Source organism: Sporobolomyces koalae (assembly GCF_050403365.1).
Source record: "Sporobolomyces koalae JCM15063 DNA, S_koalae_JCM15063T_v1_ctg1, whole genome shotgun sequence".
Lineage (NCBI taxonomy): Eukaryota > Fungi > Basidiomycota > Microbotryomycetes > Sporidiobolales > Sporidiobolaceae > Sporobolomyces > Sporobolomyces koalae.
The window spans coordinates 342,042-356,938 of NW_027481770.1; the positions used below are offsets into that span (position 1 = coordinate 342,042).

The 14,897-nt window shown below is 55.2% G+C and overlaps 4 protein-coding genes across 4 annotated transcripts; 2 read left to right on the forward strand and 2 right to left on the reverse strand.

Moving 5' to 3' along the window:
• Positions 1 to 137: 137 nt before the first annotated feature.
• JCM15063_003286 (uncharacterized protein) lies at positions 138 to 5,129 on the forward strand (the record flags this gene model as incomplete). Its single annotated transcript, XM_076675207.1, has 12 exons — positions 138 to 1,748; positions 1,826 to 1,967; positions 2,027 to 2,171; positions 2,233 to 2,504; positions 2,572 to 3,064; positions 3,128 to 3,213; positions 3,277 to 3,421; positions 3,487 to 4,093; positions 4,156 to 4,263; positions 4,325 to 4,695; positions 4,753 to 4,951; positions 5,019 to 5,129. The coding sequence occupies 12 exons, from the start codon at positions 138 to 140 to the stop codon at positions 5,127 to 5,129; spliced, it is 4,290 nt and encodes a 1,429-aa protein (XP_076537291.1).
• Positions 5,130 to 5,263: 134 nt separating this feature from the next.
• Positions 5,264 to 8,272, reverse strand: JCM15063_003287 (pseudouridine-5'-phosphate glycosidase family protein; the record flags this gene model as incomplete). Its single annotated transcript, XM_076675208.1, has 11 exons — positions 5,264 to 5,336; positions 5,406 to 6,009; positions 6,073 to 6,184; positions 6,251 to 6,730; positions 6,824 to 6,900; positions 6,967 to 7,179; positions 7,242 to 7,365; positions 7,426 to 7,532; positions 7,594 to 7,705; positions 7,773 to 8,008; positions 8,068 to 8,272. 11 exons carry the CDS (start codon positions 8,270 to 8,272, stop codon positions 5,264 to 5,266), a joined length of 2,343 nt encoding a protein of 780 aa, XP_076537292.1.
• Positions 8,273 to 8,489: 217 nt separating this feature from the next.
• JCM15063_003288 (D-2-hydroxyacid dehydrogenase family protein) lies at positions 8,490 to 9,529 on the reverse strand (the record flags this gene model as incomplete). Its single annotated transcript, XM_076675209.1, has 2 exons — positions 8,490 to 8,584; positions 8,650 to 9,529. 2 exons carry the CDS (start codon positions 9,527 to 9,529, stop codon positions 8,490 to 8,492), a joined length of 975 nt encoding a protein of 324 aa, XP_076537293.1.
• A 1,579-nt stretch (positions 9,530 to 11,108) lies between these two features.
• Positions 11,109 to 14,798, forward strand: JCM15063_003289 (uncharacterized protein; the record flags this gene model as incomplete). The annotated part of the gene is made up of 12 exons (XM_076675210.1): positions 11,109 to 11,302; positions 11,511 to 11,576; positions 11,647 to 11,941; positions 12,003 to 12,204; positions 12,269 to 12,346; positions 12,407 to 12,755; positions 12,814 to 12,894; positions 12,958 to 12,972; positions 13,033 to 13,104; positions 13,170 to 13,344; positions 13,409 to 13,478; positions 13,546 to 14,798. The coding sequence occupies 12 exons, from the start codon at positions 11,109 to 11,111 to the stop codon at positions 14,796 to 14,798; spliced, it is 2,850 nt and encodes a 949-aa protein (XP_076537294.1).
• Positions 14,799 to 14,897: the final 99 nt, after the last annotated feature.

Here is a 14,897-nt window from a genome sequence, read left to right on the forward strand (position 1 = left end):
CTACCTCGCCAGGCGTAACCAGAGCGCAAGCTGACCAGTATTGTGCGAAGGATTGCGTTTCGACACCGCCTCAAGCATCCCCTCACGAGGAGCTATCCTCCAATTCGGCAGCGCCAAGGGCTCAATTAGTGATCGACATGACCAAATTCGTCACGAGAGAAGTCGTCATCCCCGATCATCTCCTTGCTCAAGATGGCGATCCGGAACAAGTAGGAGCGATCCCTTCCAACTGGGATGAGCCTCCCATGAGCGGGCCATCCTCATCGAAGCCGTCATTGTACACACCAACCGGCACAAACCGAGTCGACAAGGCAAATGGAGACGCTCTCGCAATGAGCTCGCCCTTACTCGATCAAAACTTCCACAAGCCCATGCCTGTGCCACATACGAATCGTTCGAATGCTCGGGACGAAGTTCCGTTGACAAGCGGCAGAATTCGTACAACCTCGTTGTCCCTGCAGCGACCTGGACCGAGTACGCCAGCTTTGCCTTCAATCCCGAATCATTCTCCACTCGATCTGCTGGATCCTCCGTCGCAACGACATTTTCAGCAACCTGGCTTTGAAGGATTCTCGACCGCCCGGACTTCTGCTCCTTCGTCTCCTGCATTGTCGTCGAACGTGACCTGGAGCGGAGACGCCTCTGGAAGCAGTTATCATCTGCCGACCAACCCGACACCTTCGCTCGAGAGCTTCACGACAGGTGGAAGCGCCAGCAGCAAACGCAGCATGTTTCGCTCGTTTGCATTTGGAAAGTCACGGAATCCGAACAACTCTTCTCCCAACACGTCGGGTCCGAGTACTCCTCAACTTTCACGGCCAGTCCAGTCTTCAGATCCATCTACCGATTCTCAACAGCATGTTCAACAATTCGGTGCATTCCCGGATCCTCCAATCGTCTCTGCGCCCACACCACCGAAGACAACACTTCCGCCGGGACTCTCGACCGTCAGTCACCCAGGATTCGTCAATGCTCGGAACGATTCCAATCCTCGGACGCTCGCTCGTCGCCCGTCTAGACAAGAGCTTGCGACAGGCTCGCTCAGAGATCGGAGGAGCTACGCTGCTCGCGAGGCCGATCAATGGCTTCTCGATGCGCAAGTGGCTGGACTTGGGATCCCGGCTCCAAGCGTGGACGAGCTGCAAGGCATCGTTGATCGACAGGATGCTGAGGAGAGCGCCGATCTCGACGATGAGGAAGACGATGACGACTTGTGGGCAGATCGCGGCGAGCAGTACACGCGAGACCTGCAACGCGCGAGGAAAGACGATCCGGATCATCTCGATGAAGACGGAATTCCCAGCTATACCGAGCCCGATACCGTGCTCGAAGAGGACGATGCAGAATCAGAGACGGGAGGTGCTCAATTTGCCGTCGCTAGGAGCCCTGATCACGAGGAGGTCGGGGAAGCCTTTCACGACGCAAGACAGTCCCCTGAAGTTGCCCGGACGTTCGCTCTCGCACTTTCTGACTCTCCACAAACATCTCCGACTCAAGCAATTGCTCCCATCTATCGGACTGGGTCAGCCAATCCCGATGCGCTGTCATTCGACGAGAATTCGGATCAATCATCTCCATTCAGAAGAGATGGAAAGTTGTCGTTGCCGATCTACTCTAATGCACCTCTCGACGGCACATTCAACGATTCATCACGGAGGCGCAATCGTAGCGACGGCGCTGACCTGAATGAGATAGAGCAAGATGAGCTGACCCGGCGGCTGAACGGTTTCGCGCTCGAGCCAGAACCGGTGAGATTCTGCCCAGATGATGGGGACGAAGAAAGACTGTCGTGCGCTGACTGATTTCGCCCCTAATTGCACTACAGGTGGCCGAGTCACTGGCAGACTTTGTGGTCGCAGTCGTCGGCCCTCGGAACGTTGGCAAGTCTGCAGTGGTCAAACGGGGTCTCAAGCCTCGCTCGACGGAACCTCCGATAGTCATTCAGGAAGATCATGTAGGCAATCGAGGTAGGTAGTGAGCGCTCGTCTGGTCTGGCACAGGGCACTCATGCGACCTTGTTGAGCAGTTACGACGACGACAACGTCTTTCACCATTGGTGGATCCCGCAGAACGATCGAGGTACTCGAGATCGATATGCACCTGCTGCGGTACAACGACGAAGGCGTCATCTGGCCAGACGGTCTGCCCCAATGTGAAGGTGCCATGCTCTGGTCAGTCAACCTGAACAGCCGCCAATCTTGTCTATTGCTGATTCCGCTCGCCGTCCGACAGTTACGACTCGACAGATCCGGATGCGTTGTCATCGCTTGCGATTCTCCTGAAATCGTTTTGGACTCGGGGTTCAGACGTACCCTTGATCGTTCTCGCCTGCAAAGCCCTTGCGCCTCATCAAGGCAAGAACGCAACTGACCCTACAGAAGCCGCCAAGGTTTGCAATATCTACGGGGCCGGAATCGTCACGCTCGATGGCGGTCTGGAGGACCCAACTCGCAAAACAAAAGAATCATTCAAATACATCATTCGCCAAATCATGGAGAACCGAGGTGAGAAACTGGAGCTCCGGTTTCCCAATAAATATCTATCGGTCTGATGCGATTATTGCTACATCAGGTGAACTCTATCGACCTGCATCCGTTGCCTCCGAATCGCCATCGCAGAGTCGACGCGGTTCGGCTCACTACACGACGACCTCTAGATCGCCTTTCATTACAGGAACATTCTCGACGAACCCGCCGTCAGAGCTTCCGACCGGTCCAGAAGACTCGCAGGCACGACATCCGCAGCAATTGTATAGCTCACAAGAAGACCATTTCGTCTCGGGACGGCAGAGTCGGCAGGACGGACTAGGTTTGGGCTTTTCTGTCGTACGAGAAGCGCCGATCGTGTCCGAGGACAAGCCAGAATCGCCTGTCGCGGCGTTCTCGAGCCTTCGAGCTGGCGAGCCGACACGAGATGTCAGAACGCTGCAAGTGCCAACGTCCAGCACTGATGCGGTGCCGACGTTTACCGCGTCCCAAGGAGCGAGCGACATGAGCCAGAAACTCGAAGCTGCCGAGGTAATCTCGACGCCAGAGTTTGCTGCCGTTGATCCGTCACGGAGGCTGTAAGCTAGCGTGATTGCTTGATTCTGGGAACTGTCATTCATCATTCGAGTTGACCTCTGCAGATCAGCCAAGCCAGCTCCGCTCGATCTTTTCTTTACTCGAGACGACATGATCGACAAATTCCTCTTCGCGTCGGTGACTGGCAGCGGTGTGTCACCGAGCTTGATCCATTCTGCCCAAGTTCTTACCGACTGATGTTGGTGCTCTGCAGATGAGGCTTACGTGACACTGTTCCTGATCACCTATCGACGATTTGCTCGGCCTTTCGACGTTCTCGAGAAACTCATCGAACGTTTCGACTTTGTCGCCAAGAAGCTAAAGTCCGATCCGCTCCTCAGCCGATTTGCCCAAATGAAGTAAGGAGGCGAAATGTCGTCAGGTTACCCGGGGCGCATCGCGGCTAACAATTTGATTCCACTAGGATCTGCGGCACCTTGTCGATATGGATGCAGAGCTATCCTGGCGATTTCTCTGCTCCAAGTACTTACGGTCTTCTATCGCCCTTCCTCCATTCGCTACTGCCGAACGGAGCAACTTGGGTCGCCCACTATGCTCTCGAGCTCATACCCCTACTTCCGGCGATCTCGTCTCAGCCCGATGCGGACTCTTCCTGGGCGCTCCCAGACAAGGACGTTGAAGCCCTGCCTGTTCGGCCATCACCTGCCGACTCTCCCAGTGACAGTCGCAGCCGGAGACCATCGATGGCGCCCTCCTATGACTCGGCTGCAAGTCGTGATCAAACAGATCGAGCCGCGACTCTGTCGATACCCCCGGTCTATGATGGCTCCAGTGCCCTGCCGCCATCATTTTCCCCGCGACCGGCATCTGATGCAGGTACGTTTGACACGCAAGATTCGGGAGATCACTCGCAAGGTCTCAGCGCATCAGCGAGTTCGAGCCTTCGGCCGCGGATCAGCGCCGGCGCGTTTGGCTTGATCGAAGTGTCCAACATGGTCATGGACATGCGAGAAGAGGAAGTGGCGTTGCAGATCACTCGGCTGACCTGGGAAATGTTTGGAGGCATGACCGTAAGGCAATCGCCATCACTCTCGCAAGCCGACTCGGCTGCTGACACATGTCTACAATACAGCCGCGCGATCTTCTGCGACACGTTTTGGCACCACGAGATCCTGCAAATCCGAGGGTCGCTCTCCGAGATTCCGACACGAACGTTATGCGCTCGATAGCGTTCGTCAATGTACGCAACCCTCCCACCCACCTGACGAGTATCGTAATTGATGCTTGTTGGCACGCTTCAGTACCTTGCGAATTGGACCGCCACGCTCATCCTCGTTCAGAGCAAGCTCAAGCAGCGGGCGCGGATCATGGAAAAGATGCTCCTCGTGGCGCTCGCGCTGCGGGAGCAAGAAAACTTCGATTCGCTCATGGGCGTCCTTGCTGGTCTTAACTCGCAGCCAATCTTCCGTCTGACTGAAACGATGGACCTCGTCACCAACAAGGTTGATGGCGATGTGCGAACACAACCTCGTCGTTCGGAAGCGACTGAAGCCGAGAAGAACCGTTTGCCCAAAAAGCTCAGGAGTCTTAACCGACTCATGGCCGCGACTAAGTCTTTCAGCGCTTACCGTCTGGCACTCGCAAATTCTGGCGTCAACATGATTCCTTATCTGTAGGTCACGCCTTTCGAGCGCTCGTTCGGCTTTGGCTGACCTGTATTTGAAATCAGTGGTGTTCACCTGCAAGACATAACCGTCGCGAACGAGATCAAGAGCGACCTTCGAGATGGCAAAGTCAATTGGAGCAAATTCTCCCAGATGGGCCGAAGCGCCGCCGTCGTACTTGATTGCGCGAAGATCGCGCCCGCGCTACCCATCGACAAACTCGTCGAGCGATGCGTTGTTGGAATTCCCGTTCTCGACGAAGAGGTGAGCTTGCCTAGAATTCCTGACGAGCTTGCGCAATACTCAAGCGATCTGCATTGCTTTCGAGCAGCGACAATATACCCTGTCGTATCAGCACCAGCCTCGACAGAGCGACAAGCCGGGCGGAACTCGGTCTCGCCTGCGTGATCTAGCAAAGTCAACATTTGCGACTGCTTCATAGGCCGTCCCGTGCCCCGCTTGTTCGCGTCACTCGCATACCCGCTCCGTATATTTTTGTTGTTACCCTCCATACCCAAGTTTTACCGATTAGCAGTTGCACAGTCTCAATGTACAAGAGCACGAGTCATTCCGCGATCACCTCAGGAGACGTCGCAGCGGTGCATGATCTGCTACAGCCTCGTTGCTTTTCAAGGTATTGACGGCCGCGCTGTGGTGCGAAGGGTTGCCGAATTAGCACGAACATTGAAGCCGGAAGATAGATCCAGGGTGGCCTCACCTTTGAGCGAGGTTCACGATTCTATCAAGATCTCGTGGGTTTGCCGGATCGAGATTCGAGACCATCGCGGCCAGAATTGCGCCCGCCAAAGAATCTCCCGCTCCCGTCACGGTCCCGATCTCTTTCTCGTCGAGGGTCAGAGCGTCGTAGTGTCGGAGGACGACCGCTTCACTAGGAGTTGTTGAGGAGGAGATGACTGCCGTTCCCTTGACCGGTCTCAGCTGTTTCCATTGCGCAACAGCATCGACCCCCGAAACGCGCTGCACGACGAGCACTCCCTTCGACCCACTCTTGACGAACAGGGTACCGACAATCGGCAGCAAGCGGATCGCCATCTGCGCAACTCCGTCGGCGACAACCCAGGAGGGTAGTCGAAGCGAGATTTGATCGGCCGACACAGTGATGCCGTCGAACCAAGAACCCGCTTCGAGCACCTCGGATTCGGAAAATGCGACAGATTGGAATAGCGTCTGCAGCTCGTGGATATTCGGGGTCGAGTAAGTCACAAAGGCGTGCTCGGATCGCGGCAAGGACGTGAGCGCAGGTTGTTGCAGGGCCGTCAAGAGTTTGAGCGAGTTGGCGTTCGATGTTGGTTCGAAGAAAGCTATCGTGCGGTTTCGCCGCTCAGCCGCAACACTCGATATGAGTTAGAAACGGTGATTCTTACTCGGGATCCCTGATTGTTCGCAATGCGCGAGAACCTGCGCCATGGTTTCAGGCGAGATGTTGCCGTCGAACGCAACGAATCTTGGTGATGCTTGCCTGAGCTTGGCAACCACCTATTAGGATTGTTTGCAATATCGTCAGTACTTAGGCCAGATGGTATGCGGACTTTTAAGGCTTACATGTTCAGCTTCGACCTCCCGAGCAATCTTCATGTCTGCGACCCCTCCAATCAGTTCTCCCTTCTCATCGACAAGGTACCCGCACGTAGCCGTCCTGCTGTCCTTCTCTGGCTCAACGCGGATCAGACCATCTGTTCGCATTCCTTTATCTCTGAGCCCCGTTTCGGCGACAGTGCCGAGCAGATCCCTTCCTATTGGTGCAATGAGTAGTGTTTGGTCGTCTTTGAGGAGAGAATGACATGCTCGAGAGACATTGCCGGCAACGCCACCGAGTGTGAGAGACACGGACCCCGGAGCGGTCGTTTGCAGTGGCGAAGTCGAGAACGGATGCATTGTGATGTCGACGGCTAGAGAGCCAACGACGGCGAGAGCAGTGACTGGAGAGGGCGTAGAGATATCGAATTGGGGAGCTGGCGGGGCAGCAGAAGGTTCAGATTGGAGCCTGGTTTGAGATGGCATGAAAGGCGATTGCGTTGCGGACTGAAGCGGAGTCATCCAGTAGGAACTGATTTAGCATTACATTCGTCTACAAGATTCGCCAAACATGTTATAGGATAGAAGGTTGGTTCACACCTCTTCTCGGAGTAACTTGGCATACTCGATCGCGATTTGACCTCCGACCCTCACGTTGTTCCTAATCAACTCTTTGTCTATTTTCGCGCGAATGGACATGGTATCAGTGACTTTCTCAACGAGAAAAAGGCAGAGCAACTTACTGCTGTCGAGGCTCTTGCCTTGCGTCAATTCTGCAACCCTCTGCAACAACCAGGGAGTAACTTCTTTCCCTTTCTTCGACATGCCGTTCTCGACACTCTCGGCAACCGCAATCACAACTGCCTCTTGCAGTTCTTGTCCAACCGCATGGTAAGACTCGGGGATCGGGTTTCCGAGCAAGAGGGCCGAAGGCAACTCTAGTTGTTCCGTAATGCCTAGAGCGAGACGACCTTGATTCAGCCACAACGACGGTCCGAAGCAAACAAGCTGGACTCACGAATGGTACGGGCGACATCAAGCGCCGAGTCGAGGCGCATAGGCGCTTTGAACCCAGACTCGGCCGTGTAGAACGCGGGCCAGTGATCTGTTTTGAAGCCAGCAACCGGAACTGCATGTGCTTCCTGTACATTCCTCTTCCTTCAGTAAGCGCAGGACTCATCACGAGTAGCTTTGTCGCTCACGAGGTATTCGAGAGTCAACCCAATGTCGAGAATCGATTTCGAGCCGGCACAAACGACGGCGACTGGCGTGTCGCTCAAAGAGATCAAGTCACTCGAGATGTCGAAACCTGCCAAGGCACCTTTGAGTGATTCGTTCGGGTGGCAGAACCGAGCTCAGACAACTCAAACTGGTTTCTGCTCCGCGATGCACACCTCCAATTCCACCAGTGCTGAAAATTTTGATGCCAGCCAAGTGAGCGACTGCCATGGTACCACTGACAGTTGTGCCTCCGTCAAGACCCTGTCGAATAATGACCTTGAGTCGATCTGAAGCGTCAAGGATCGAGCGAAGGAATTGAATCCCGTACCTTGACGAGCGCGGCTCCCAACTCTCTCCTTCCTACTTTCCACAGTCGATCTTTGACGGCCTTGTCACCTTGCCTCGCTGACCATCCTTTCTCTGCCAACAGGTCGAGATCTTTCGAGGTGACGCCAACCTTGATCCGGCCTTCCAAGATTGCAACCGTTGCGGGTGTCACGCCTTGGTCTCGCAGGATTTTCTCGCACTCGTTTGGCAACGAGGAAGAGTGAGGTGGGGGCAGACCTGCAACATAGCAACCATCAGTTGATTCAACAAATGCGCGGATGGAAGCGGTAGGTCACCGTGAGTGATCAAGGTCGATTCGAGAGCGACAATCGGCCTTCCCTCTGCTTGAGCTTGTTGTACTTCAGGCGAGAGATCTATCGGAAGCGCCGAGAGTGATGGTCGCGCGCGAGATAAGAATTGAGGCGAAGCACTCGAATGCAAACTCGCTCGCGACAACGGCAGCGCCGAGCGCCGTACGTTCGCACGCAAGAGTACGTTCATAGGTCGTAGCGTGGTATAAAGAAGCGAGGAGGGGAGAGTGAGCGACTAGCGACCTGCGGTAGAAGTTCAGATCTTCGCGCGACGCGGTCGAGTGCGGCTGAGCCGCTTCACAGCTTCACGTGCTTCGAGCTTTCAAGCGCGCGGGACTCTGCGCAATCTCTGTCTATACTCAACAAGTAGAACGACTGCGATGAATTTCGCAGATAAGCGAATCCCGCTACAACAAGCGCACGGGCGTGCCGGCGAGGAACGCTTCAACATTCGCGACCGTCTGCTCCATCCAGTCGCCGTACTGGGATTCCTCGACATAGCCTGGCACGAGACAAAATTGAGACGGGTCAGCACAATAACAAGATGACCTGGCTCAGGCGGCTCACCCATATGCGGTGACCGAACCACATTGTCAAGGACACGGAGCGCATGGTCCTCGGGTAATGGCTCGACATCGAATACGTCTAGGCCGGCGCCCGCGATCCTGCGCGATTGTAGCACCTCGATCAAAGCGTTCTCATCAACGAGAGGACCCCTCGAAGTGTTGATCAGGAAAGCTGTCGGTTTGAGCAAGGCAAGCTCCTTCTTGCCGAGCAACCCTCGAGTCCGCTCGGACAGCACGATATGCAGCGACACTACGTCGGATGTTGTTAACAGTTCGTCGAGGGACTGTGCGAGCTCAACTCCGGCGTCTTGCGCCCGCTCGCGCGTCAAGTTTGGACTCCATGCGACGACCCGCATCCCAAACGCTCTCGCCACGTGCGCCACCTGGGTCCCGAGACGCCCGAGCCCGATCAAGCCGATCTGCTTGCCGTGGAGTCCGACGGCGAGACCGGTCTGCCACCCGCCACCTCGCACATCGGCGTCTTCCGTTACGATCCTCCTCGAGAGGCTCAGGATCAGTGCCCATGTCTGCTCGACCGTACCACTCGCTCCATTCCCTCTTGATTCTGTGCCACTGACGACGATGCCGAAATCTCGACAAGCTTCAAGGTCGATCCCTCGATTCTTGAGGGCGGTCGTCGTTATGAACTTGAGATTAGGGAGTTGCGCGAGGGTCTCCCTCGTCAGAATTGTGCGTTCGCGCATGGCGTGGATCATGGTGTATGGCTTGAGGGTCTCGACAAGCTCGGAAGGAGGTACAGGGCGCGTGAGGACCCGGAGCGAGAGCTCGTGAGGTGGTTGGACGAGCCGAGACCAGTCGGCAAGATGCTCGCTCGATCGAGTGTAGTCGTCGAGTACAATCAATGATGGTCGCATTGCCATGACGAGCCGCAACCAGCAATTGATGAATGTAGTCGGGCAAGTGGGGGTCGGAAGTCAACGCAAATCTTTCAGGGGTCTGCCGTGAGCGTCTCGAGAACGAGAGCCGATAGATGTGGGGCAGATGGATTGAGCGAGAAAGAAGCGTCCGGGTAGTGCGCCGTGTGAAGAGGAGAATCAGCTGAACTTCGCTTCGACGTCGACATCCACCCACCGTGCATATAATAGTGAGCGCGTGATCAGATCTCGCCGAATAGAGACTATAACTCATCTTGTGGCCTACAGTGGACGCTCTGCCAGCATTCGATCTCTCGCGCCTGCTGATCGGACATTCGGTGCTGTCGGGTCTCGCTGCGCTCTCGTCCAACTGGGTACCCCAATGGAATATCCCGCTCGCACTGTATGGCCTCGTGACTGTGCAGGCGGCACACGTCACGTCAGAGTCTCTCTCTACCGTCAGTGCCGCGTTCGGCCTTAATCACTGCTCACCCCGTGCGATCTTCGAGGTGGGGGATCACTTGCAAGTACTGACGTTCAAGCCCTCCCCCGTGCCCAGTTCCTTCTATTGTTCGGAGGATCAATTCTGCTCGATCTCACCGTGAGTTTACCCCTACCGTAGCGCGAGCGATCAAATTCGCAATTGTCGTGTTGACCCCGAATGATCCTCCGCAGCGACTGTTGATCAGCGGCGGCTTCCAGTTCTTCTTCTTCTTGAACTTCTTGCTCAAGGCAAGCTTCAGACGATCCCCTCGTGTGATTCGCCCCGTACGAAGTGCAACTGACCGGAAGACCTGCGCTCGGTGCAGCCTTTGACCCTCCTGTCTGCACTGTCGCAACTTCGACAAACGAGTGACGCCAACGCTTTCGGTGCGTCCGGTATGGGCGACAGGATTCTCAATGCAACCTCTGGATTCCCCCCATTCGGCCACCGACAACCCCAGCCTCAGAATGAGACGGGCAAGTTCGATCCAGGCTCAGACTTTGAGGCGAGAATGCTAATCGATCATATCTCCGTCTCCAGTTTGGTCAGCTCCTTCGAATGGCGCACCTCCCGGCTCGTATCAGACGCGCTTCTCGCTAGACGAGGAAACGGCTGGTGCGCGCGACCTTGAATCGGGAGCGGACCCTCTGAACCAGCATAACGCGAAAGGAACCACTTCGGCGGGCTCACCCGCGGCTCCAGCTTCGAGCAGACAGTCGATGTCGTCGGCCACAAATTCGGTCAAGAGCAAGAAAGCCGCCGCGGAGGGAGGAGGGTACCATACTCTCGAGTGAGCCAGGGCTGCCGGAACTGGTCCATTCTAGAAAGCTGTCGTGCAACTACAACAAGCGTGTTCATTCCCAGTAGACTCGTTCCGTCAACGTTAGCATGAACAGGAAAGAAGGAGAGAAGTTTTCACGCTCAGTCCCGATACACCTTAAGGCGAATTAGTTGTCAATCTCTCACTTTCGCGGTCAGTAGCCGTATTTATCGATCGGTGGCTCATTCGTCAAGCGAGACAAAGTTGAAACAGCCGTACGGAATATTTGGCTGCGCGCGCCGACGCAAGGAGACCGTTCCTGTCCTCGCTTCACTACTTCGATGAATGAGACGACCCCGCTCCTGATCAATCATGTACCACACTCGCTGCATGTTCCGACGCCACAAACTCGCAGCGGAACGAGTACGCCCGGAGGCGGCAGCATCAAAGGAGAAGTCAACGTCAACAACCAAGATGAACTCGAGTTGCCTGACGACTGGGTCAAATTGAAGGACTGCAACGTGTTTCAGATGGTGTAAGCCCAAATGAAGTTTGGAGAGACGAGGTCGAGACTGTCGTTCGTGTTTCAACACGAGGTGGGGCCGCTCGACGCGAACACTCGTATTGGACAGGCAGCGTGCGCAGAGATAACGACAGGCCTTTGGATCGATCGCTTTGCAGGATTATACAGCAGGGTTGTTACCGTGTGCGGACCGGAGCTGATGCTCCTTGTTCGGCAACAGACACGACTTGTACAGACTATTCTCGAGCGAGATTCCGATTGCCATCTCGGAAGAACAGATGAAAGAGTGTGTCAAATTACATCCGACTGTGAAGACAGATCCACAGGCTAACCTGCATTGAGCACTTGCGACCTAGGCCAAACGTCGTGTTTCACCTCAACGATGTCATCCGGCGCGAGCTCGAAACGGCTTACAATTCGCCTTGTATCGTCTACGTTCTCCTGCTGTGTCGACTCCAGTTCCTGCGTGAACGAGGAGTGGCGCTCTCCTCGATCACCTTGTGCGAAACGCGAGCGAATTACTGCGAGTACTTTGCAGTGCACATGCTCCGGCACCAAGGTCGGGTCTTGAAAGGCGCCAAAATGCAGCAACTCGCCATGGCAAGAGCGCTAGTCGGTGGCCTACACGCTTTCCAAGGCGCAAGCGAAGAGGTGGGCGCTCCTGGTGTTTTCCTCTCGAGCTTTGCGCGAGGCTGAACTCGGTTTGGAACAGGTTCTGGAGCGCATCCGCAAGAACGAAGGAGGCAACAGTCGAGTGTATGCTCAGGGGGCAGCAAAGACGAACGCGCTCGAACTCGCCATCTTGGGCAAATCGAAAAAGTTCATCAAAAGCGACGCTTGTCAGCGCGTCATCACGGCGATCTATGATGGCAGGATCACATACTCGAGCTCTAGCTTCTTTGATCTTCTTCCAGGTGCTCATCCGTCGTATCGCGTCACCGTTGAGGGATTTTGGCTGACGGAGATCATCCCGCTCAGATCGCTGGAAAACGAAAGATATCTCGCTCTACAATGTCAGGGCAGCTCCATTGCTGGACCACTATCGTCTTCGAGTTCGTGAGTCGATTCCGCTCACAAAGATAGTTACGCTACTGATTTCGCGGTGTTCGCTTTCAGCGAAATACCGAGGCATGATCGATTTCCTCTCGTTCGGCATCCTCTTCGTCTCGTTCCTCCACGTTATCATCGATCGACATTCTCGCGAAGAGTTGATTCACCTGTCGACGTCAGAAATCTGGTTCTTTTTCTACGCGCTCGGATACTCGCTCGACCGCAGCGCATCCATTTTTGAGCACGGCTGGCATGTTTTCGCGATGGGCTTGACGACTCCCCTCGATATTCTCAGCGTTCCGATCTACGTCAGTGCATTCGTGTTGAGGGTCCGCTCGGTCAGCCAAATGGATCCGGCCATGAGCGATCGAGCCTACGCGATCCTGAGTTGCGCTGCTTGTTTGCTGTTCCCGAGGTATGTCTCGCAATAGCGTCGTAACCCTTCACAGCTGATCGACGTTTCGATCGAACAGAATTGCGTTCACAGCGATTTCTAAAAACCTGTTCATCCTGAGCCTGAGAGCTATGCTTGCCGAGTTCTTCTATCTTATGGGGTCAGTATCTCGGGTCGCTCATCTCTGCGAAAAGCTCGATACTGATACATTCGAATGTTCTAGTGTGACCGTCTTCTGGTGCGCTTGGTTACCTTGCACATTGCAGAGTCTAGCTCACTTTGGTTATCTACACGACAGCTTCCTCGGCTTTGTCTTCGCGCTCAATCATCTATGCGATGGCGCGTATTCTGTCACCCGGATTTCGGAATGGCGAGTCTCGTAGCCCCACCCGCGAGCACCTAGCGTTTGCGCTGACAGGGCGGAATTTTCTGCAGGCTCATCTACATCTATTTCGGCCTGGACGGTACTGGCATTGACAGGTCCCCCAAATTTGACCCAGTCATTGGCCCTATCCTGTTCATCTCGTTCGCAGCGCTGTCCAACACCTTGTTGACCGCTGTGCTCGTAGCAATTTTGTCGACGACGTATTCCAAGATTGCCGAAGATGCCGTATGTCTCGCTGAATAGCTACAAGCTCTGCTGGGAGACACCGACTGAACGTTTCTGCGTGTAGGATGCCGAGAACATGTTCAGAAAAGCAGTCATGACCCTCGAGGGCGTCAAAAGTGACAGTCTCTTTGACTGTGAGTCTTCGACCTTTTGCTTCTTCCGCAAATATGAGACTCACTGCCAATGGCGTACCTCGCATAGATATGCCGCCTCTCAACCTGATCGCCATCACGTTCCTCTGGCCACTCTCACACGTTCTTTCTGAGCGCAAATTTCACTCTCTCAATGTCCTCTGCACGCGAATCCTCTCGCTTCCTATCCTCCTGCTGATCGCACTCTACGAACGCGAACGCGTCAGCGACTCGTCACTGCACGACCTCGGAGATCGGGTCAAGAACGCAATGCTTTCGAGACTGCCGGTCTCGCTGAGCGAAAAGTTCAGTCTGCTCGAAGGTGCCCATTGGGAAACCGAAGCCGTTTTCGAGTACACTCCGAGTGGAGACGAGAAGAGCGACAACGAAGACGAAGAAGACGAGGTGCAGATGGGCGCGGATGAGGGCATTGAAGAATGGATCCTTGAAGGCAAAGGTCCCGACGGCCAACGTCGAGTCAGCAGCCGTTTCTCTTCAGCACTCGATCCGAGCAAAGTGCAGGAACAAATGGTTGAAGAGGACCGCAAGCAACAGCAAGATCAGCAGCTTCGTACCGGCGAGCAGTCATCGTTGCGACGTTCCTCGTCGTCGACCCCGATCCCAATCTCGAGACAGTCGTCTTTCGCCCGAGCTCAGCCTGACGACAAAAGTCTTTCTACATCCCCTCCAACACAATTCGCGCCTGGTACGCCTGCGAAGGCCAGCGACCCGTCGATTCTCAAACGAACGAGGCCAAGGTCAAACACTGCCGAACGCCTGACCGAGCAATCTGTGCAGTTCGCTGCGAGCGCCGGTCGTCCCCCACGACGTGCCAACACCACCCGGGATCATGTTCAGGGCGGCGGAGAGCGACTCCCTCCGAACGCTTTCGCCTCGACGAGTATGGCAAGCGCTGATGGCGCGAATCGATTCGTGGCCGGATCGCCGCAGCAGATTGACTTCCCGGCTCTCACCTCGAGCTCGGCGCCGACGCGTGATAGCCCGTTCGGGCGTCGTTACCTCACCGGCGAGAGCGTCGCGAGCTCAACGAACGTGCTCGGTAGACGGCTGAGCTTGAGTCAGGCGTCGAGGACGAGGACCCGCAGTGATGCGATTGGCCTCGCCAAGGGATCTTCAGCGGTGTCGCTCGACGAGTTTACGGTCGCTCAAATGCTCAAGATGATGAAGGGCTTGGTCGAGAAGGTGGATAGGTTGGAGAAGAAACTCGGGGAGAATGGCAAAGAGTCGAACCGGGATACACGAGAAGACTGTGCTATCGACGACGACGACGACGAAGACGAAGACAGTCATCCTTCCAGATGACGAGACTCGACGTTCTAACGCGCTTGTATACAGAGTGCTTGACACTTGTTGTTCCTCCATCTTTTTGCCATTCATATGCAACTTTCTATTGTGCCCTTG